Source organism: Camponotus vicinus, unplaced genomic scaffold (genome assembly GCF_025532165.1).
Source record: "Camponotus vicinus isolate PSW18456_S1 unplaced genomic scaffold, iyCamVici1.0 SCAF_12, whole genome shotgun sequence".
Classification (NCBI taxonomy): domain Eukaryota; kingdom Metazoa; phylum Arthropoda; class Insecta; order Hymenoptera; family Formicidae; genus Camponotus; species Camponotus vicinus.
Window position 1 is genome coordinate 16,262,356 of NW_028141948.1, and position 22,217 is coordinate 16,284,572.

The 22,217-nt window shown below is 29.5% G+C and overlaps 2 protein-coding genes across 4 annotated transcripts; both read left to right on the forward strand.

Moving 5' to 3' along the window:
• The first annotated feature begins 87 nt into the window (after positions 1 to 87).
• Positions 88 to 9,120, forward strand: LOC145962682 (uncharacterized). 2 transcript variants are annotated; one of them, XM_083083930.1, is made up of 22 exons: positions 88 to 141; positions 558 to 652; positions 846 to 1,001; positions 1,161 to 1,432; positions 1,606 to 1,801; positions 1,898 to 2,245; positions 2,379 to 2,531; positions 2,652 to 2,807; positions 2,908 to 3,060; positions 3,180 to 3,304; positions 3,487 to 3,664; positions 4,268 to 4,335; positions 4,429 to 4,624; positions 4,776 to 4,891; positions 5,157 to 5,352; positions 5,799 to 6,110; positions 6,189 to 6,445; positions 6,560 to 6,635; positions 6,958 to 7,505; positions 7,778 to 8,034; positions 8,234 to 8,489; positions 8,833 to 9,120. In XM_083083930.1, the coding sequence occupies exons 2-21, from the start codon at positions 619 to 621 to the stop codon at positions 8,472 to 8,474; spliced, it is 4,038 nt and encodes a 1,345-aa protein (XP_082940056.1). In that variant the 5' UTR covers positions 88 to 141; positions 558 to 618; the 3' UTR covers positions 8,475 to 8,489; positions 8,833 to 9,120. The 2 variants fall into 2 exon arrangements, with proteins under 2 accessions (XP_082940056.1, XP_082940055.1); XM_083083929.1 differs by having other exon boundaries at positions 116 to 652.
• Positions 9,121 to 9,253: 133 nt separating this feature from the next.
• Positions 9,254 to 21,950, forward strand: LOC145962680 (receptor-type tyrosine-protein phosphatase delta-like). Of its 2 annotated transcripts, none has more exons than XM_083083924.1 (33): positions 9,254 to 9,371; positions 9,493 to 9,879; positions 10,069 to 10,224; positions 10,338 to 10,615; positions 10,824 to 11,016; positions 11,107 to 11,451; positions 11,587 to 11,715; positions 11,842 to 11,997; positions 12,103 to 12,255; positions 12,386 to 12,507; positions 12,611 to 12,788; positions 13,353 to 13,420; positions 13,508 to 13,703; positions 13,867 to 13,982; positions 14,853 to 15,048; positions 15,502 to 15,813; positions 15,892 to 16,148; positions 16,263 to 16,338; positions 16,652 to 17,199; positions 17,434 to 17,690; positions 17,878 to 18,169; positions 18,385 to 18,472; positions 18,549 to 18,625; positions 18,802 to 18,936; positions 19,137 to 19,277; positions 19,341 to 19,538; positions 19,678 to 19,874; positions 19,967 to 20,073; positions 20,270 to 20,484; positions 20,778 to 20,906; positions 20,983 to 21,137; positions 21,391 to 21,526; positions 21,696 to 21,950. In XM_083083924.1, the coding sequence occupies exons 2-33, from the start codon at positions 9,648 to 9,650 to the stop codon at positions 21,768 to 21,770; spliced, it is 5,913 nt and encodes a 1,970-aa protein (XP_082940050.1). In that variant the 5' UTR covers positions 9,254 to 9,371; positions 9,493 to 9,647; the 3' UTR covers positions 21,771 to 21,950. The 2 variants fall into 2 exon arrangements, with proteins under 2 accessions (XP_082940050.1, XP_082940051.1); XM_083083925.1 differs by having other exon boundaries at positions 9,308 to 9,879; positions 16,652 to 16,858; positions 16,961 to 17,199.
• The last annotated feature ends 267 nt before the right edge of the window (positions 21,951 to 22,217 follow it).

The following is a 22,217-nucleotide window of genomic DNA, read 5'->3' on the forward strand; positions in this document are numbered from 1 at the left end:
ATGCTGTGTAAAATCATCATTTCCTGTGTCAGACATATTTAATAGATACATAATTTGTTATCAACAATTCGTTAAAAGGAAGTTGAGTTCCTTTCTGAACCAGTTACCGTCTGAAACTACTATTGTCCAGCTGTCTGAACAGTAAAAAATTCAAATTGCTTCAACAAAAATTTATTTTTGTTATTATTTTATTGTTTATTTAAGTCAAATTGTTAAAGTGCATCTTTCAAATTAAAAATCGTTATTCGGTTATAAGCATTTCGGTCGAATGTACTGAATACGTAGAATAACTTGCTTCACACGCATGCAATAATTTGAAAAACTTTAAAATGAAGATATGAGAAAAAACTATCGTAATATCGTAATATTTCTTTACCACAGCATCTTGTCTAATGATCGTTAGATGTAAAAATGATACGTATGTGTTTGTTGACGATGAGAAAAGTGATAATAAACGCGTTGATATTCTTTCTCTTCATAAGTCAAATGCTACATGTTTCTGAAACAATAACCGTATTTCGCGGATCATCAAAAGGAGATTCTCATCCATATTCCAGAAAATTAATATGCATCTCGAAGGATGATGGTGGCGCTCTAGTGTGGAACGACAATTTAGACATGGAATATTACAAGCAGACACATAAAAATATGCGTAAGTTATTAAAATAAAAATATGAATCTTTTACTGTTTTATATACGTTCTACATCATTCTACATCTCAGAAATTATATTTTAACATGCGTAGTGGAATATTTATTATATTTTTGTAAAATACCTACATGCAAATATTTTGCTTTATTCCACTATTTACGACAATGCACTAATTATTAGTCACCCTATTTCAGGATTTTCCAATCTAAATGGAGAGATTCCAAATTGCGAGATAAATTGCAAAATGAATGCAGACGAAGACTGTTTAAAATTATGGGTTCAACAGAATTGGAGTCTCACGAACTCTCTCAAAACACCCATGGGTCCGGTATTTGATCAGCGATGGGAAGGTAAAACTGCAAAGTATAATTTAGTTAATTTTTAAAATACATAATTATGATATCTGTAGAACTTATTATTGAATACAGTTTTAAGATCGTTTTACGATATGTATTTAAAATTTTCAGATTTTGAAGAGAAATTTTAAGAATTGCATTTAAAATTTTCAGAATTTGAAGAATATGCAAACCTTGAAAATAGATATGATTATGTATATTTTGAAAAAACTATTGAAGCAAAACTTTCCATTTCGATTCGTGGATCTCGTGACGCACACATATTGCTTTGCGACGGTAATGATTATTACCGTGATTTCTGCTACTGGATCATAATAGGTGGTTGGGGCAATACGATGTCCGTCATACGAAAATGCGCGAAAGGAGTGCCTGTGATCGGCAAATCGACCAATTCGGCTTGCAGTAAAGCACGAGATTCTTTCCACGTACAATACATAATTTTCTCTCTATCACTACATAAAATTATTCTTAAAACAAACTGTGAAAAAAGAATTAAATTTATAATTACTGTCATTACATTTATATAACTATTTTAAGAAGAATCTGAATTTCTAAAGATTTGCACTAAAATTTGAATTAATTGATAATCAATACACAGCATATGCCGTTGTCATCGTGGGAGTGGCGATCGTTTATCATCATGTGGAATTCTACAACTCGGCATATAATAGTTTATGACAATAATAACAACATGTTGTTAACGTACAGGGATATTGAAGAACCTAAACGTTACAATATTAAATATCACATGTTCATCAGAAGCGATACAGATATACTGTTTCGATTTCATATATGTAGGTGCAACGCTTGGAAATATTTATATCAATCATAATTATTTCAAATGGTGTAAGAATTGAAAAAAAAATTTTATCTATAAACATGTGTTTTAGATAACTTTTTGCACACGACTCTAGAAAATGCAATTCTAACGAGTCCCATCATTCAACTCGATAATGAAACGATATGTGTGCAAATGTTAATTGGTTTGTGCACAAAATGCGATGCACATATAGTGTTACGCGATTCCACAAGTGACAAAGTGTTAGAAACGGTGGTTGTAAAAGGTTCATCGAAGGCGGCAACTCATGGCTTGCCCATGTGGCAATCTATTCAAATCCAGAAAAATCTTTCAACGATCAATTATAAAAACGTGGTAATCCAAGTGATACCTAAACTCAACACGCCTTGTTCTGATCCGTTATGGGCGATAGCAAATATTCGACGATGCCCCACAAATGGTTCGAATTCTTATAAAATTTGTTAAGAACTTATTAACGCTAAATAATTTATTTGCATGTTTCGAAGAGTTATGAAAATTCGTGAGGAAATTGATTATTTTCTATATTGAAGTAATCTAATTGTCACGTTCAGAATTTTGGAGATGGAGTAATATATATCAGTTTGAAGACTGGCGTCCTAAACGTCATTATTTTTATTGGCCCACTGTAACATGTCAAAAATTATTTTACGATAATCATACCGTCGTGAATTCTATGTCAGACGTTAAGCCAGACATAAAACTAGGTAATTACTTAGAATGGTTATTTACATTCTGTGACTGAAATTAATATCACATTGTCTTTTTAAGTCTTTAGAGTGGCATATTTAGAAAAATTATTTTAAGGTAGAAAATATTCTTTTTAGATCATGAAGATTGTCCTTTAGGAAAAATTGGTCCGCAATGTTTGATCGATTGCGGGTTTGATTTAAAAAGCTACGATAATTGCGAGAAAACTGTAATTTGTTATAAAGATGGTTGCATGTGTCCTCCGGGATTTTCGGACAGCATTTGTTCTACATGTAAGTGTATAACTGTCTTTATCAACCAATAAAACTAATTATATTTATGTTTTACTCTTTTTAATACCCTTACACATATTTAATAAATTGAATTTTTCAGCTTGTGAATCGTACACATATGGTTATGGCTGCAAGAAAGAATGTGGCGCATGCCGTGAAATTTCAATCGGTGTACAAGCTTCATGTAATGCAATAACTGGAATATGTCATAATGGATGCAAAAATTTCTACATACCGCCTTTATGTCAATTAAGTAATCATATTTTACATATAATGCATAATTATTACGCTGTTGTTTTATTACAATAATCCAACTAATGTCATTATTTAATTGCGAAAAGAACACAATAATAATAATTGCATTTTTTTCAGAAATAGACAAGCTGAACGCACCTGAGATTACTTCTACAAGCAGTACGAGTATTCAGACTATTATTCCTATGACATGGAAAAAGGAGTACGAACAAATACCTATTTTTTATTCTTGCATTCTTCAAGTAAGTCATCATTCAATATTATCTGATATTCTTCAAAATATTTACTCTTGCTTCTTAATCTGTTCTTAATTAAATAAAATTTATTTTTAATAAAAACATATGAAAAATAAAATTCCTCTTAATATCTGAGAAGAAAGAAGGAAAGAAAAATAATATAATAATTTATAATAAATTTTTCCTAGGGACAATCAAAATATTATGTTCAGCAACCGTGGAAGATGGTGTTTCCGAATATTACACAACTGATAGGACATTTTAAAAATTTAGCACCCGGTACTACTTATCAGATTAGTTGCGGTTTAAATATTACGGGTTCTGAAGTATTCAGTGATTGGCAAAATGCTGAGACAGATTGCAATAGTAAGTGTGATTTGAGACGTTTATTTAGACTGTAAAAATAAAATAAAATACGACATAAAAGTCAACATTTTTTTATTATTTATATAAAATATTTCATTTTATTACATAAGATATACATGAAATGATTTTTATTAATATCAAAATTATATTATTGTTTCGTATTATTATATTTTATATTTTTTGTATGTTTAATTATGTTTAATTTCAGCTTTCTTGATGTTTTTCAATTTTTATAATATCTTATATTGTTATACATATAAAATATAATTTGAATTTACAAATAATAACAAAGTTATTATTTTGTAACTATATTATTTTATTATTATTATATCGAATTTGAGCTAAATAAATTTTATATATACTAATACAATATGATTTATAAAAAACATCAGAATATAAAATAAATAAATATAAAAGTAAAATATAAATATAAAATATAAATAAATATAAATTTTTTTTATGTTATACACATATATACTCATACTAAGGAATTAATTTTTTTAGATCTTTATATTACGTCTTTATTTAATAAAATTGTTATAGTTTTTTTTTTATTTTTACTTGTATATCGTCTATAATATATTTTGTTTTACAATGGTTTAGTGATTAAAAACTTTGATGCAAAGCCTGGTGAAACCAACATAATAATCAATTGGCAAATTAACGCTGACGTACGTAAATATTTTACTATTTAAAGGGTTATTGCGCGTATATATAATACAATATTTTAAAAGGAATATAATCTTTCTATTTTTCTGTGTCAGCAATTATATCCATGTCCGGCGAATAAATATCACTTGATAGTCCGAAATGTAGATACTGATGAACAAATTTTTAATGAATCAGTTATGTATTTTCCCTATAACTTATCACAATTGACATCGTACACTCTTTTCAATGTAACTATACTTTATAAAAGTGACAAGCTATTTTGCCAGCAAATTCGTACACTCGAGAGTGGTAAGTTTGACTTGATTCTAAGAATGCATACAGTTAAAAATTCGTATATTTGTATACAGATATACTTCTATATATTGGCGTGCTATCAAAATAGCCTTTTATAAATTAATATCATTATTTATATAAATAATCTTTATAAAAATGTTGACAGTTCCATCTAGTGTGTTAGATCTGAAAGTAATGATTTCATCCAACACACTTAATCTGACTTGGAGACCTCCAGATCAACCTAATGGAGAAATAGTGCGATACGAAGTAACATTAAAAGTAAAAATGAAGTATATATAAGCATAAGTTTACATATAAGATTTTTATATAAGTAGAAAAGCTATTATTAACTAAAGTAATTTTGTACTTCCAAGTAAAGCGTATTATGCTTTTTAGAACCTCAAAGTTAGTATAATTAGTAAAAGTAAAAAATCATCAAAGTAACATACATGTTTATTCTCAACGTTTCAACTATAATATTAAGTTTTTAACAATTTTTATTATTTATTGTTTCATTTTCTATTTTGTTTTCTATTGTTCGCAGATTAAGGAATATTACGGCTGTAAGGACTTACAATTACCTATGCCAGATAGTCACATAATTACTGAGTCAACAAGAATCACATTAATTACAATCCCAGATTTAAATCCGTACGCATCTTATAGCGTACAGGTTACAGCTCATAATTCACGATATAACAGCACGGCTGCAGAAATTGGCTTCGATACAAAGAGTTCTGGTGTATATGAACATTACTATTTATCATTGGTTTTAATCATTAGTTTTAAAGTTAGAGATAGAATACTATGAGTTAATGTAATTAATTAATTATTTATTATTTTACAATAATGTTTCTCTTTGTCATAAAACTGGCAAACTTCCAATTTAGATTATTGCAATTTACAAGTGGCAATAGCATAACAATTACAAAATCTTTCCATTAAATAAATGACATTAATAATTAATTAATAGAGTTAATTGATCTCCCAAAAGATCATCTTTATTGCATCAGGCTTATTTTTATGTCTAATTATTAAATAAGTATTATAGAATAGAAAATATGTTTCTCAGATTAATAAGAATTATATATGTGGCTTCTATTAATTCCAATATTGCCTATTAGATGAACAATATATACGTACGTATAAGGTGATAACAAATAATAAACTGTCAAACACTTTACAGAGATACCAACGGAAGTATTTAGCCAGCTAAAGGTGCAAGACTGGAAACTATCGTGGCGTCCACCTGAAGATTGCACCACGATTTCGGGACCAATTAAAGCTAGGATAAAAATACGCGGAATTAGCGAAGCTGTTAAAGATAAGATTTACAATGTCAAACAGACTTTATATTATTCTTTCGATTTACATGAAATAGAACCAAAATTACATGGTGCCGAACGCTACATAGCAAAAATTTACGTAATAAGAGATTACACGAGCCAAGAAAATGACTCCGCTTATCAAGAATATGAATTCGAAACTCCACCAACAGGTAAAATTTCATATTATACAATTTACTCACTATTAGGTAATTTATCTCTACACAATTACAATATAATCGAAATAACAGCTCCGCCTAGTGTAATTAATCTGGAGATTATCGAGACTGATACTCGCCAAACACCTGCAATGATACATTTAAGATGGCAGAGCCCACGTCCTCCTCTCAACGGGAAATTGCATTATTACGGCATTCAATCATGCGAACAATATAACAATGAAAATTGTTCTATTACTGAAGTTCAATTGAATGAGTTTTGCGACTTGTGGGACGATTACATATGTCGAATTATTCAGAAACCGTTTACAAATAATTCAAAAATTCAAGTAGGAAATTATGCATAATATTTCTAGAAAAGATGATTTATTCATAAAAACAAAAAGAAAATTAAAAAACACATTTCAGAAATATATATAATATAAAATTTATATTTTTTATAGGTCCTGGCATACAATATGAATGTTACTGAATCAAGTCCTCCGGTTTTCGTAACTGATCAAATGCTCAATAATACAAGTAAGATAAAAAGAAATTTAGAAACTTGGCGCATTATGAATTTTTCTGTATTTTAATACTAATTTATTTATATAATTTACAGAACTTTTGCATATTATTATTATCTTATAATTTTCTCTTCTTATAACTAACATTTTTGTTATGAATGATGACTAAGTTGTTTACAGAGCGTTAACAAAAAATTAATTTTTTTCTTTATTGTTCAATTTGTGTATTATATAATGAGTAAAAATTTAGTGTTTCTCTCTTAAATTCTCTTTGAAAGAATATATTGTAAATTAAGCTTCCGTCTAACAAAGATTACTACCAGTGTATTTTTCAGCGCCAGACGCACCTGAAAATTACACCTTTACAATCAACAACAATAGTGTAATTGAACTAAAGTGGCATCATCCTTGGAAGACAGGTGGTCATCTGCAATCTTTTCATATTTGGGTAGAGGAAATTTCCTCCAATCTGAGAAGACAGAAGCTAGCTCCACGATCACTACGTAGCGATGTGTATGAATATCCGGTGGTACATTACATGCGTAATTATAGCGAGCGATTATATTTGTTTCCATCGACGCAATACCGGATTCACATTAAAGCTGTGACAGTTACGAATGTGACCAGCAAAAACAAATACATAGAAGTGTATACGCCTTCTACAATAAGTTTCGACGGTGATCTGGAAGTCATGATCGATAAGTTTCATTCCATGATCTTGTTAAATTTACCGCCTATCCTAAATGATACACACAACGGCAAGATGCACATTATAGTAAATGGTCCCAATGCCTGCGAGCAACATTCTAAAGTACCTGAGAGTTTGCGTTCTCATGCGAACGTAAAGATGTACGATACCGCTTGGCAAGCTGCTGAAGTTTCGGTATGTATACACACTTATATACTTACACATACACACTTATATACAATATTTATTAAGTTTATACTTGTGAAAAATTTAAATATAAAAGTAACATGCAATAATAATTAAACAATAATTAAATGAATCCAACTGGTTGAAAACACGAAAATCTTTCATAATTTATTATCCATATTAGATTAACCTGCATACATTATAATTGTAATATTATTATGTTATAATTTTACGTTTCTTTGCAATCGAATATTTTTGATATGTGCTTTCAATTATGATAGACTAGTGATTTCGCTGGTAAGCTATTTACGCTTGGCGATAATCGGATTTACGGCGGTGCTAAAAACTGTCCATTGAAACTTGAAGAGTCGTACGAAATAGTAATTATCGTAACGGAACAAAATTCGTCCAAAGAGTCTATCATGTTTGCAAAGTCGATCCGTATTGATAAGGTTTCACAGAAGCATCACGAAGTGTGGATCATACCAATTGTATTATTGCTCGTCATAGCAGGAGCAGCTTGTTATTTATATCGAAGGTATATATATTTTATCTTACATTCTAATGGCAATATCATTAGCTGTCAGTTCATTAAAAACCGCTGATAAATGTAAGTTTCAAAATATACATATAGCTGACAAATCAAATTTTCATGTATATTTTTTTCACGTTTTTTTTACATTATGATTTATACATTTATTACGTTTTTTTACATTATGATTATACAATTTTATCAGGAAGAGACAAAAATCGACTAAACAGCCTATGCACGACGAGATAGTCTTGTCGCAGAATAACGAAAACTATGAACACGAAGCAAAGTCCGTGATATTAAATTCGAAGCAAGAGCTCTCAACTGCTTCCGACAGGCAATCCTTATCGCAAGCAAGCACTGCGGAAGTGCCACCACTCACTGTCGAGAGGAAAGACGAGGAGGTGGGGAAAGACATGACGAAAGTGAAAACTTTCGAGGATTAAAAATTTTTACCAAAGGTAAATTATTTTTTTTAATCTTCTCTTTCTTAATCTATCAAATACTAACACTTCAATTGATCGAATATATGAGATCTTAGCTTATTTGAAATGTAATTTATCGTTCTTTATGTAAGAGAGTTACTACCGTTTTCACGTTAATTTTTATGTAAATTCAAAAATTTAGATTTAAGTAAAATTTACAAATCCTTATTTCAGACATTTATATATATATATATATATATATCACATATTTTATATGTATCTATCATATATTTTGTATGTTCATATCATACATTTTTATATGTTTTTTAAATACATATTCTAATATTTTACCTAATTTTATTAAACATATTTTATTTAGCGTACGTAAGGATTAACAACACAAGTGCACTCCTATAAGAATAAGTAAGAATAGTTTAAGAGAGCTTCATATTTACAGTATAAATCAAATGTAATCTTATTAACATTATTATACTAAATGCAAAGTTATTTTTGAACTATTTTGATATTATTAATACCTTGAAATCGTACGAAAATTTTGGATTGACAATATAGCTACATATTTTTATAAAGTATAGTATAGTTTATAAAAATTGTTTTACAAAAAAGTTTTGTAAAATAGTGTGGAAATATACTTTATATATACATACATGTGCTATTATATGTTTATGTTTATCCTTGCCCATTTTACTAGTCGTTTTTTCATATTTTATGAAATATTGTTTTATTCAATCTTGTACAGAAAATGATAGAGGCATTCTGTAAAATCGTCACTTCCTGATGCGTCAGTCGTTCCGTATTTAATAGATACGGAATTTGTTATCGCGGATTCATTAGAAGGAAGTCAAGTTCCCTCGATCAGTCACCGTCTGAAACCATTGTTGTTCAGCAGTCGGAACAGTAAAAAATACTAATTGCTTCAAGAGAAATTTATTTTTGTTATTATTTTATTGTTTATTTAAGTCAAATTATTAAAGTTCAATTTGCATCCTTCAAATAAAAAATCGTAATTTGTTTATAGGCATTTCGTTCAAATGTACTCAATACGAGAATAATATGCTTCACACACATGCAATAACTTGATTGAAAGGCCTTAAAATGAAGATATAAAAAAAAGTTATCGTATTGTCATAATATTTCTCACAGTGTATCATCTAATGATCATTAGATGTAAAAATGATACGTATGTATTTGTTGACAATGAGAAAAGTGTTAATGGACGCGTTAGTGTTCTTTCTCTTCACAAATCAAATGTTACACATTTCCGGAACAATGACTGTATTTCGCGGACCGTCGAAAACAAATTATCAAACTTATTCCTTCAGAAAATTAATATGCATCTCAGAAGACGATGGCGGCGCTCTGATGTGGAATGACAATTTAAACTGGCGATATCACAAAAATATACGTAAGTTATTAAAATAAAAATAAGAATCTTTTACTGTTTCATATACATTATACAAAAAAATTATATTTATTTTAACATCCTTACTGAAATATTTATTTATTATATTTTGTTTATAAAATACTTACTTGCAAACATTTTGCCTTATTCCACTATTTGCACAATGTACTAATTATAATCACACTATTTCAGTATTTTCCAATTTAAATGGAGGGATTCCAAATTGTGAGATAAACTGCAAAATGAATGCAGACGAAGACTGTTTAAAATTATGGGTTCAACGGGATTGGAGTCTCACGAATTCTGTCAAAACACCTATGGGTCCGGTATTTGATCAGCGATGGGAAGGTAAAACTGTAAAAGTGATGTGACAAATCATAAGTATGATATCTATAGAATATATTACGATATTGAATGCAGTTTTAAGATCACTTTAAGAAAGATGCATTTAAAATTTTCAGAATTTCAAGAATATGCAAGTCAGGAAGATAGATATAAATTTATAGATTTTGAAGACACTATCGCAGCAAAGCTTTCCATTTCGATTCGTGGATCTAGTGACGCGCATATATTGCTTTGCAACAGTCAGAGTTATTACCGTGATTTTTGTTACTGGATCATAATAGGTGGTTGGAACAATACGGTGTCCGTCATACGAAAATGCGCGACGGGAGTGCCTCTAATTGGCACCTGGCCCGAAGAAACTTCAAACTGCAAGAAAATACAAGTTTCTTTCCAGGTAAGATACATACTTTCATTGCTTAAAGCCATTTTCTCTCTCATTACATAATTAAAATTATTTCTTAAAATATACAAATCGAAAAAAGAATTAAATTTATGATTATTATCATTATATTTACAATATATTACGATTTTAAGAACAATTTGAATTTGCAAAGTTTTGCACTAAAATCTTAATTTGAAACTAATTTATGATCAATGCGTAGCATATGCCGTTGTCAGCGACTGAATGGCGATCGTTTATCATTACATGGAATTCTGTAACTAGAAATATATCCGTTTATGACACTGATAATATCATTATGACGTATAAGGACGCGGAAGAACCTAAACTTCCCAACATCACATATCACTTGTTCATCAGAAGCAATGAACATATACTGTTTCGATTTCATATATGTAGGTACAAAGTTTGAAGATTTTTCAATCAATTATTTCAAATAGTACAAGAATTGAGAAAAACATTTTATCTGTGAACACGTGTTTCAGATAACTTTTTGCGCACGACTCTCGAAAATGCAATTCTAACAAGCCCCGTCGTCCAAGTCGATAATGAAACGATATGTGTGCAAATGTTAATTGGTTTGTGCCCAGAATGCGATGCACATATAACATTACGTGACACAAGTTACAAATTATTAGAAATGATGATTGTAAAAGGTTCATCGAAGGCGGCGATTCACGGCTTGCCCATGTGGCAATCCGTCCAAATCCAAAAAAGTCTTTCAAGGATCAATTATAAAAACGTGATACTCCAAATAATTCCTAAACTCAGTGCGCTTAGTTCTAATCCGTTATGGGCGATAGCGAATGTTCGTCGATGCCCCAGAAATGGTACCAACTCTTATAAAATTTGTTAAAAACTATTAACGCTAAATATTTTATTTGCACATTTATAGAACAATTATGAACATCTTTAAGGTAATTGATTATATTTTCTATATATAATTCATTTAATTTCGCATTTAGACTCTTTCAGACGGAGTATGTATAATGTTGACGAGAACCCATTTTGGCCCATAACATGTCAAAAATTATTTTACGATGATCATACCATCGTAAATTCTATGTTAGACGTTAAGTCAGACATGAAATTTGGTAATTATTTAAAAAAGTTAATTATATATTCTGTAATTGGAATTAATAATATCACATTCTTTTGTTAAATTCTATAAAATGGCGTATATAGAAAAATTATTTTAAGAAAGAAAATATTCTTTTTAGATCATGAAGATTGTCCTTTAGAAAAAATTGGGCCGCAATGTTTGGTCGATTGCAGGTTTGATTTAGAAAGCTACGATAACTGCAAAGAAACTGTAATTTGTTATAAAGATGGCTGCACGTGTCCTCCAGGATTTTTGGGAAGCAGGTGTTCTGCGAGTAAGTGTTCCTTACCATATTAATGAATGAAGCTTTTTAACTTTATGTTTTCATGTTCACAGTTTGTAATACTCTTGCACATATTTAATAAATTGAATTTTTTAGCTTGTGAATCGCATACATATGGTTATGGCTGCAAAAAAAAATGTGGCGCATGCCGTGAAACTTCATTCCATGAACAATATTCATGTGATGCAATAACTGGAATGTGTTATAATGGATGCGAAAATTTGTATATACCGCCTTTATGTCAATTAAGTAATCATATTTTACATATAATGCATAATTATTACGCTGTTGTTTCATTACATTAATCCAACTAATGTCATTATTTAATTGCGAAAAGAGCACAATAATAATTGCATAATAATAATTGCATTTTTTTCAGAAATAGACAAGCTGAACGCACCTGAGATTACTTCTACAAGTACGAGTATTCAAACTATTACTCCTATGACATGGAAAAAGGAGTATGAAAACATAACAATTTTATATTCTTGTACTCTTCAAGTAAATATTATTCAACATTATCCGATATTCTTCGAAATGTTGGACGTGCTTTTAATATCTTCTTAATGGAATAAAATTTATTTAAGTAAAATCTCTTTTATAGGGACCAATGAAACATCACGTTCAACCATGGAAGGAGGTATTTCCGAATATGACACAATTGATAGAATATTTTGAAAATTTAGCACCTGGTACTGCTTATCAGATTAGTTGTGGTTTAAAAATTGAGGGAACTCAGGAACTATTCAGCGATTGGCAAAATGCTGAAACGAATTGCAATCGTAAGTATGATTTGATGTTTCTATTTAGATTGTATATTCAATGTATTTTCATATTATTTATATATGTATATATATATATATATATATATATATATATATATACATATATATATATATATATTTATATAATTGTATTTATAATTATATTTATATTTATATTTACTTATATTTGAAACTTATTAATAACAAAGTTATTATATTGCTTGTATTATTATCTAATTTAAGCTCTTTCAATATTTGTTTTATTATTCATAGAATATTTTATTTTGTTATATACAGTATAATTTAAATTTGCTACCATCAAAGTTATTATTCTTATAGATATTATATTAATATTATTATACTGAATTTGAGCTAGATAAATTTTATATATACTGATATAAAGAAATAATTTATGAGAAATGTCAAAATGTTTATAAATATAATATGTTTTTTGATATACATACTAAAGGACTAAATTAATTTTTCTTACGTTTTTATTTAATAAAAATAATATTCTACTTTTTTATAAATTTTTACTTGTCTTGTATATCTTCTATAATATTTTGTTTTACATTGATTTAGCGGTTGAAGGCTTTGATGTGAAACCCGAAGAAACCAGCATAATAATTGATTGGCAAATTAATGCTGACGTATGTAAATATTTTACAATTTAAAATTGTTGCGGCTTATACTGTATATTTTGAAAAGAATATAATTTTTCTATTTTTTCATGTCAGCAATTATATCCCTGTCCGAAGAATAAATATCGCTTGATAGTCCGAAATCTAAACACTGATGAACAAATTGTTAACGAATCAGTCATGTATTTTCCCTATAACTTATCACAATTGACATCGTACACTCTTTTCAATGTAATTATACTTTATAAAAATAACGAGCTATTTTCCAAACAAATTCGCACACTTGAAGGGAGTGAGTATGAGTTTGATTTTTAAAAATGTACTGTTAGAAATTTTTTTGTATGTTTGTATATAAATATATTTCTACAATATTTATATTCGCGTTCTATGCAAAATAGCATTTCATAAATTAATATCATTATTTACATAAATAACTTTTATAAAAATATTGACAGTTCCATCTAGTGTATTAGATCTGAAAGTAATGATTTCATCCAACACACTTAATCTGATTTGGAGACCTCCAGATCAACCTAATGGAGAAATAGTGCGATATGAAATAACTTTAAAGGTAAAAATTAAGTATATATGTGTGTGTGTGTGTGTGTGTGTGTGTGTGTGTGTGTGTGTGTACACATAAATATATTATATATATTATATATTATACAGGGTATTCCCGGGTTAAATGGCCAAACTTAAAATATAAATTTGGGACCTCAAAACAAGCAAAAATTTCCTCTGGAAGTTTACTCGCAAACGCTTCGTTCAAGAGATATCGACTTGTTAAGTTACAGAACCATAGGAATGAATAATACCGAAATATTTCTGTTTTGTCTTTGTTTTGAAGATTGAAGGTCATTCATAGGCTTCTGTTTTTTACAAACAGAATCGATTTCGCGCAGTGTACCAAGTAATTGTTAGTTCATTGAATACTTTCGTGGAGTAAAGTAGTACAATATGCCTCGTACATATTCTAATAGTGAATATGCTGATATGGTATATTTAATAATTATAAATTTTGGTTACTGTAAAGCAATAAAAAAAGCAATAAAAAAGATAAACCTAGATTATTTCGATATTATTCATTCCTATGGTTCTATAACTTAACAAGTCGATATCTCTTGAACGAAGCGTTTACGAGTAAACTTCCAGAGGAAATTTTTGCTTGTTTTGAGGTCCCAAATTTATATTTTAAGTTTAGCCATTTAACCCAGGAACACCCTGTATATATTATATATTATATAAATATATTATAATATATATATTAAATGTGTGTGTGTGTGTGTATACATATATATATATATATATATATATATATATATATATATATATATTTAATCTCAATTTTTTAACTGTAATATTAGATTTTTAACAATTTTCGATTATTTATCTTTCATTTTTGTATTATTTATTTTTATATTATGCTTTCTATTGTTCACAGATTAAGGAATATTACGGCTGTACGGACTTATACTTACCTACGCCAGATAATCATATAATTACTAAAATCACAAAAAACACAACAATTACAATTCCGAATTTACATCCGTATGCATCTTATAGCATACAGGTCATAGCTCATAATTCACGATATAACAGCATGGCTGCCGAAAGAAGCTTTGACACAAAGAATTCTGGTGTATATGAACATTACTATTCTTTATCGCAGTTTTAAAATTAAAGATAGAATACTATGAGATAATCTAATTAATCAATTATTTATTATTCCAATAATGTTTCTCTTTCTCATAAGATTGGTAAACTTCCAATTTAGAAAAAATTTTTTGTTTAACGACAATGGCACAACAATTACAAATTCTTTCCTTTAAATAAATTAAATAAATAATAATTAATTGTTAGATTGAACTCTTCTAGTTCATCTTTCCGCACATTCTTATTTCTAAATGTTAAACAAGTATTGTAGAATAGAAAGTATGTTTTTCAGATTTAATAAGAATTCTATGTGCTACTTCTCTACTAATTTCAATATTATATATGTCTTCTACTAATTTCAATTTTACGTATTAGATGAATAGTATATACGTACCTATAAGGTGATAACATATAATAGACTGTCAAACACTTTACAGAGATACCAACGGAAGTGTTTAGCCACCTAGAGGTACAAGACTGGAAACTATCGTGGGGTCCACCTGAAGATTGCACTACGATTTCGGGACCAATTAAAGCTAGGATAAAAATACGCGGAATTAGCGAAGCTGTTAAAGATAAGATTTACAATGTCAAACAGACTTTATATTATTCTTTCGATTTAAATAAAATAGAACCAAAATTGCACGGTGCTGAACGATATCTTGTAAAAATTTACGTAATAAGATATTACGCGAGCCAAGAAAATGACTCCGCTTATCAAGAATATGAATTCGAAACTCCACCAACAGGTAAAATTTCATATTACACAATTTACTCACTATTAGGTAATTTATCTCTACATAATTACAACATGGTCGAAATAACAGCTCCGCCTAGTGTAATTAATCTGGAGGTTATCGAGATTGATACTCGCCAAACACCTGCAATGATACATTTAAGATGGCAGAGCCCATGTCCTCCTCTCAACGGGAAATTGCATTATTACGGCATTCAATCATGCAAACAATATAACAATAAAAATTGTCCTATTATGGAAGTCCAATTGAATAAGTTTTGTGACTTGTGGGACGATTACATATGTCAAATGATACAAAAACCTTTTGGAAATAATCCAAAAATTCAAGTAGGAAATCTTTCGCTTAATAAATTTAGAAAACATAATTTATTCATAGAAACGAAAAGAAAATAAAAAAATGGACATAAGAGATAATATATGTAATAATTTGTATTTTTATAGGTTTTGGCGTACAACATGAATGTAACTGAATCAAGTCTTCCAGTTTACGTAACTAATCAAATGCTCAGTAATACAAGTAAGATTTTAGGAAAAACAAGCATCTTTGCGCATTATAAATTCTTTTGTATTTTAATACTAATTAATTTATATAATTTCCACTTTTGAACATTACTAAATTTTTCTTATTATAATTATCATATTTTTGTTATGAATGACGATTAAGTTGTTTAGTCGTCGTACAGCGTTAACGAAAAATTAATATTTTCTTTATTGTTCAACTTGTGTTACGTAATGAGTAACAGTTTGACATTTTTCTTAAACTCTATTAGAATATACTGTAAATTAAATTCTAATTTAATAAGAAGGATTACTATCAATATATCTTTCAGTACCAGACGCACCTGAAAATTTTACTTTTACAATCAACAATAATAGCGTAATTGAATTAAAGTGGCATCATCCTTGGAGAACAGGTGGTCATCTGCAATCTTTTCATATTTGTATAAAGGAAATTGATTCCTATCTAAGAAAGCAGAGACTAGCAGCACGATCGCTACATGGAGATAAATACGAATACCAAGTGGCACATTACATGCGTAATTATAGTGAACAATTATATTTATTCCCATCGACGCAATATCGCATTGCCATACATGCTGTAACAGTTGCAAACAAGATCAGCAAATTCAACTTCATAGATGTGTATACGCCTTCAACTATAAATTTCGACGGTGATCTGAAAGTCATGATCGATCAGTTTTCTTCCACGATCTTGTTAAACATACCGCCTGTCCTGAATGATACATACGACAGCAAGATGCATATCATAGTAAAGGGTCCCAATGCCTGCGAGCAGTATTCGAAAGTACCTGAGAATTTACATTCTCGAGCGAACATAAAGGTGTATGATATCGCTTGGCAAGCTGCTGAGGTTTCTGTATGTATACACGTTCATAATATTTATTAAGTTTATACCCGTGAAAAGTTTAAGTATAAAAAAATTATGTAATAATAATTAAATGATAATTGAATGATCTAATCCAGCTATTAAGACAGAAAAATTTTTTATAATTTTTCATCATATATCATAATTATAATGTTAGAATGTTATTGTTTTACGTTTCTTTGGAGTCGAATCAATATCTTTGATGTTTGCTTTCAATTGTGCTAGACTAATGATTTCGCTGGAAAACTATTCATGGTCGGTGACAATCAGATTTACGGCGGAGCTAGAAACTGTCCGTTGAAACCTGGAGAATCATACGAAATAGTGATTATTGTAATAGAAAGGGATTCGTCTAAAGAGCCTATCATGCTTGCGAAATCGATCCGTATTGGTGAGGTTCCACCGAAGCATCACGAAGCGTGGATCATTCCAATCATATTATTGCTTGTCATAGCAGGCGCGGCTTTTTATTTGTATCAAAGGTAGTATATATTTTATCTTACATTCTAATAGCAATAATATTAATTGCCATATATTTATTTATGTCTATCAAAAACTTTGATAAATATAAGTTTCAAATATATATGTAGCTGACATTCACATGTCAAATTTCGATTTGTAATTAATTTTCTTCGTGTCTATTACATTCTAATTATGTAATTTTGTTAGGAAGAAGCAGAAATTGACTAAACATCCTATACAAGACGAGATGGTCTTGTCGCAGAATGTCGAAAACTATGAATACGAAACCAAGTCCGTGATATCAAATTCAAAACAAGAGCTCTCAACTCCTTCCAACAGGCAATCCTTATCGCAACCAAGCACTCCGGAAGTACCACTAATTGTCGAGAAGAAAGACGAGGAGATGAGGAAGGAAACGACATCATTGACGAAGGTGAAAGATTTCGAAGATTACGTTAGAGAGGCGATACAGTCAGGATTGCTGGACAAACAATACGAGGTGAGCTTCCACTCTTACTTTTTAATATCGAAATTCTTTGAGAATTTGACATTTGAATATTAAATCTGTATTATTTGGTACAAATTATTTATGATGCAAAAAATTTTACGGAATAAAAATTGATACTTCGCATAACTACGTTGAATTCGTATATACTTAGTATTTACTTATATAACAATTATGTAATATGTAATTTTTGTACTTTTTTTTTCAAGACGTTTCCAAGAGGTCAAACTCGACCGTGGGATTACGGAAAATTGACGCAAAATAAATCTAAAAATCGATATGGTAATCTTATAGCATGTAAGTAAAAAATTGCAACTTTTTGTACGCATTGCTTTTGTGTGATAACAAGTTAAATCTTGCGCTGGCTTGACAGATGACGAAACGCGGGTGATATTGAAGAAACTTCCGGATGACGATTACTCTGATTACATCAATGCTAATTACATCACTGTAAGTCATAATCGTAAATATTTAACGTGGAGATATAAATTGTGAGATTATATTTGTATGTGTATTTTTAATATTAATATTTATTATTAAATAGAATATATTATTAATATTAATTATTAATATTAAGAAAAATTTTATTAATTATAATTATTCTTTCCCCTCCTTCCAAAAAATAGGGCTACAAGCAGAAGAAACGTTATATAGCAACGCAAGGACCCAAACCCAGTACAGTTATTGATTTTTGGCGTATGATTTGGCAAGAAAATGTTCTCATTATTTGCATGTTGGCAAACGTGATCGAAAATGGAAAGGCAAGCCCTTTTTATTCACTCTATAGATTGTTATAAATTATCATACAATTTGAACAACACGAAAATTTTAAAAATGAAATTTACGAGACTTATGAATATCGTGAATGTACTATTGAGAAAAACTGAAAACAAGCAAAAATTAATATTTAATTTTACCTAGTTTTTTTAATTAAACAATCTATCTTTCATGAATTTTCCAGAAAAAATGCGAGCAATATTGGCCAGACATTGGCAAGAAAAAGAAATATGGAGACGTTATTGTGTTGAACGCAAAGCACAATGTCTTTGCTGATTATTGCTTCAGAACTTTTCAAATCACCTGTGGAGAAGAAACTCGGAAGGTACCCTCTTATTTCTAATCTCTATCATAACTTCTGTTAAATACATACGTATATCAACAACAGATAGAACATCTACATTATACGGCCTGGCCGGATCACGGTGTGCCGTTGTACACACATTCTATAGTTACGTATCTGAAGAAATTATTGGCGACACCACCCGGAAATGGACCCGTGGTGGTCCATTGCAGCGCCGGCGTTGGAAGAACCGGGACCATCATTCTATGCGACATTTGTCTCCATCGAGCAGCGGCCGAAGGGGTAAAGATAATATAAAGATAATATTCTCGAAATTTAAATTCGATAATTGTTTGCATCGATAAAAAAACCGAGTTTAGAGTTCCTTTCAATACGCGAACGATACGAAAGATCGTAATTCGACGAAAACGAAATTGTCCAGCTGGTCGACGTATTTGCTGAAACGGCATCCATCAGAAGTGAAAGAGCTAATATGGTGGATAATAAACAGCAATATCTGTTAGCGCATTTGGCATTAGTGGAATGTTTGCTTTCCATTCCGACCACGTTACCATGTAATGATCTGTTACCGGCACGAATCAAGGAGTTGAAGAAACAACTAATAGTTCAACAGCAGAGGTAAATTTCTTAATGATTGGACTTCGATATTGGGCTTGTTTAATGAATAATGTTTAATGAATTATTAAAACTTGAAATTCGATAATTTTCAGGTTGCAGAACATTGCGTGGCAGGACGAAGCTCTGCGACAATTTACTTCTCCACCATCCTTATCAGAGAAAAACCGTGCCAAAAACAGATTTCCAGAACTGATTTCAGGTTCGTTTGCACATATCCAATAGAGTATGCAAAGAATTATTTTTACGCGAATCTCTTCCGAAATTTAAATAAGTAAATTCAGTTTAAAATACTTCGTGGAAACACAATATGAGATTTTGTCTAATTATAACTAAATAAATTAACACTATAACTAATTATGAATGCCAACATTGTGAAGAAGATATTTATTTTGCAGACAAAGTCAGCAGAATATATTTGAAAAGATATCCGGCATCAGACGAGGATAGCGATTATCTATCTGCTGTTTACGTAGACGGAGTAAAACTTCAGAATCAGTATCTAGCCACACAGCTTCCGATGCCATCGACGGTTAATGATTTCTGGCGAATGATTGCGGAGTTTAAAGTGGAACTCATTCTCATGTTACAACCACCTGATCTTCAGGATCCTGTACGAATTATACTACTCCTCTTTATGTATTAAATCAATGGACATACATTTGCAAAATATAAACTGTACATCTATCTTATAAAATGTCCTAAAAAACATATATTATTTATTTTTTTTTTTTTAATTTTAATCTCGTTATATTATTTAATTACATAGAAATCTCAATTAACTGAGATAGTCTATCTGAAATATAACCATATCAAGATAATATCATGATACTTAATAAATTAATAAATGACTAAATAAATATGATTAAAATAAATTAATATAATTATCTATTTTTACATTTTCAGACTTGCTGTGTGATCGCTCCTGCGAGTGGCGAGTTTAAACCAACGCCATACTTGAACATTACAGCGAAAGAAGTCATAGAATTTGAGTATTATACGTCACAGAAATTACTACTCGTTGACAATTCGGAGGTAACTCAATTCGGCGAGCTTACTTAGCGCTTTTTATTTGCCATTATCTATTTACTGTGATGACAATTTGTAATAGAAACCCTCGAGAGAACAATATGTGACTATATTATGTTTAACGGAATGGAAATCTGGGAGGAATCAACCACCGCCACTAGTAATGACGATGGTGACACTTTGGCAAGCTGCGGAGAGAATCGCGAGAGGCGATGGACCGACTGTCACGCTTTGCCAGTAAAGATTAAAATATTATTATTAATAATTTGAAAAAAATCATCATTAATTATCAACAGAGAGTTTCATGTTTTCTTTAAAAAATGAAAAATATCTTTTCTTATTCATATATTATTTTCTTTTATATTTTCGAAAAATAAATTGTTTCAATAATAACTGATGTTGTAAAAAATTTTTCTAAATGATATATAAAATTTTTTTTTTCAATATTTCAGAAAACGTCTATTAAATAAATAAAATAATAATCTTTCAGTGACGGAGTAACTGGATGCGGTCTTTATTTAGCGTTAAGTTTTCTCCTGGAACGAATGGCCGTTGAAAGGGAATGCGACGTTTGTTTGGCGGTACGAGCTGTTAGACGATCGAGACCGGACTTTGTTCGATCTTTGGTAATGTATTAATTTCTTAACAAATGGAAAATATTGACGACTTATTCGATACAGTATTATTAGTCACCTTCATCATGTATATCAAATATATATATTTAATATATAAATTTTAGCAAATTTTAAAATATAGGTACATATAACAAATCGGGAATTCTAATCTAATTTTTAGGAACAACTGGAATTTCTATACGATGCCGCAGTGACATATTTGGAGTATTTCGAAACTTATGCGAATTTTTCATAAAACAGAAATAAATCATCAATGTGAGATAATGAAATGGTATTAAATTATAATGTAATAATATTACATTATAATGTAACACATACAAATGTAGAAAATAATTAATTCACTTTTGTAATTAAAAATATTTATAAAATATTAACGTAAAAAAAGATGGTTAGTAACTGTATAAAGAAAATAATAAAAATATTATAAAGAAATAGATTTATAATACACATAAAGTTTCTATCTGCGCATGCGTTATTTATAATCATGTACATATCCTTTTATTATTAATGAAAATTATTACACACAAGTGCAAATAAAAATATCTCATAAGCTATGTCATACGTAAATTCTCATTAATTTTTGTTTGTCTGTTTCTATTATATATTAATTTTATACTGTAAAATGCATTAACATTGCTCATTGTTCATTGTAATGTAAAAAATAATATAGACAGAATCACTT

Bases quoted from the DNA above. Each gene is read 5' to 3' on its own strand.
- LOC145962682 (XM_083083929.1), top strand. From the start codon at position 412: ATGATACGTATGTGTTTGTTGACGATGAGAAAAGTGATAATAAACGCG. The intron at 2,532-2,651 runs GTAATTACTTAG...TATTCTTTTTAG, and splicing joins TAAGCCAGACATAAAACTAG to ATCATGAAGATTGTCCTTTA. The intron at 8,035-8,233 runs GTATATATATTT...CAATTTTATCAG, and splicing joins GCTTGTTATTTATATCGAAG to GAAGAGACAAAAATCGACTA.
- LOC145962680 (XM_083083924.1), top strand. From the start codon at position 9,648: ATGATACGTATGTATTTGTTGACAATGAGAAAAGTGTTAATGGACGCG. The intron at 18,626-18,801 runs GTAAGTCATAAT...TCCAAAAAATAG, and splicing joins TCAATGCTAATTACATCACT to GGCTACAAGCAGAAGAAACG. The intron at 19,539-19,677 runs GTAAAGATAATA...GAAATTGTCCAG, and splicing joins ATCGAGCAGCGGCCGAAGGG to CTGGTCGACGTATTTGCTGA.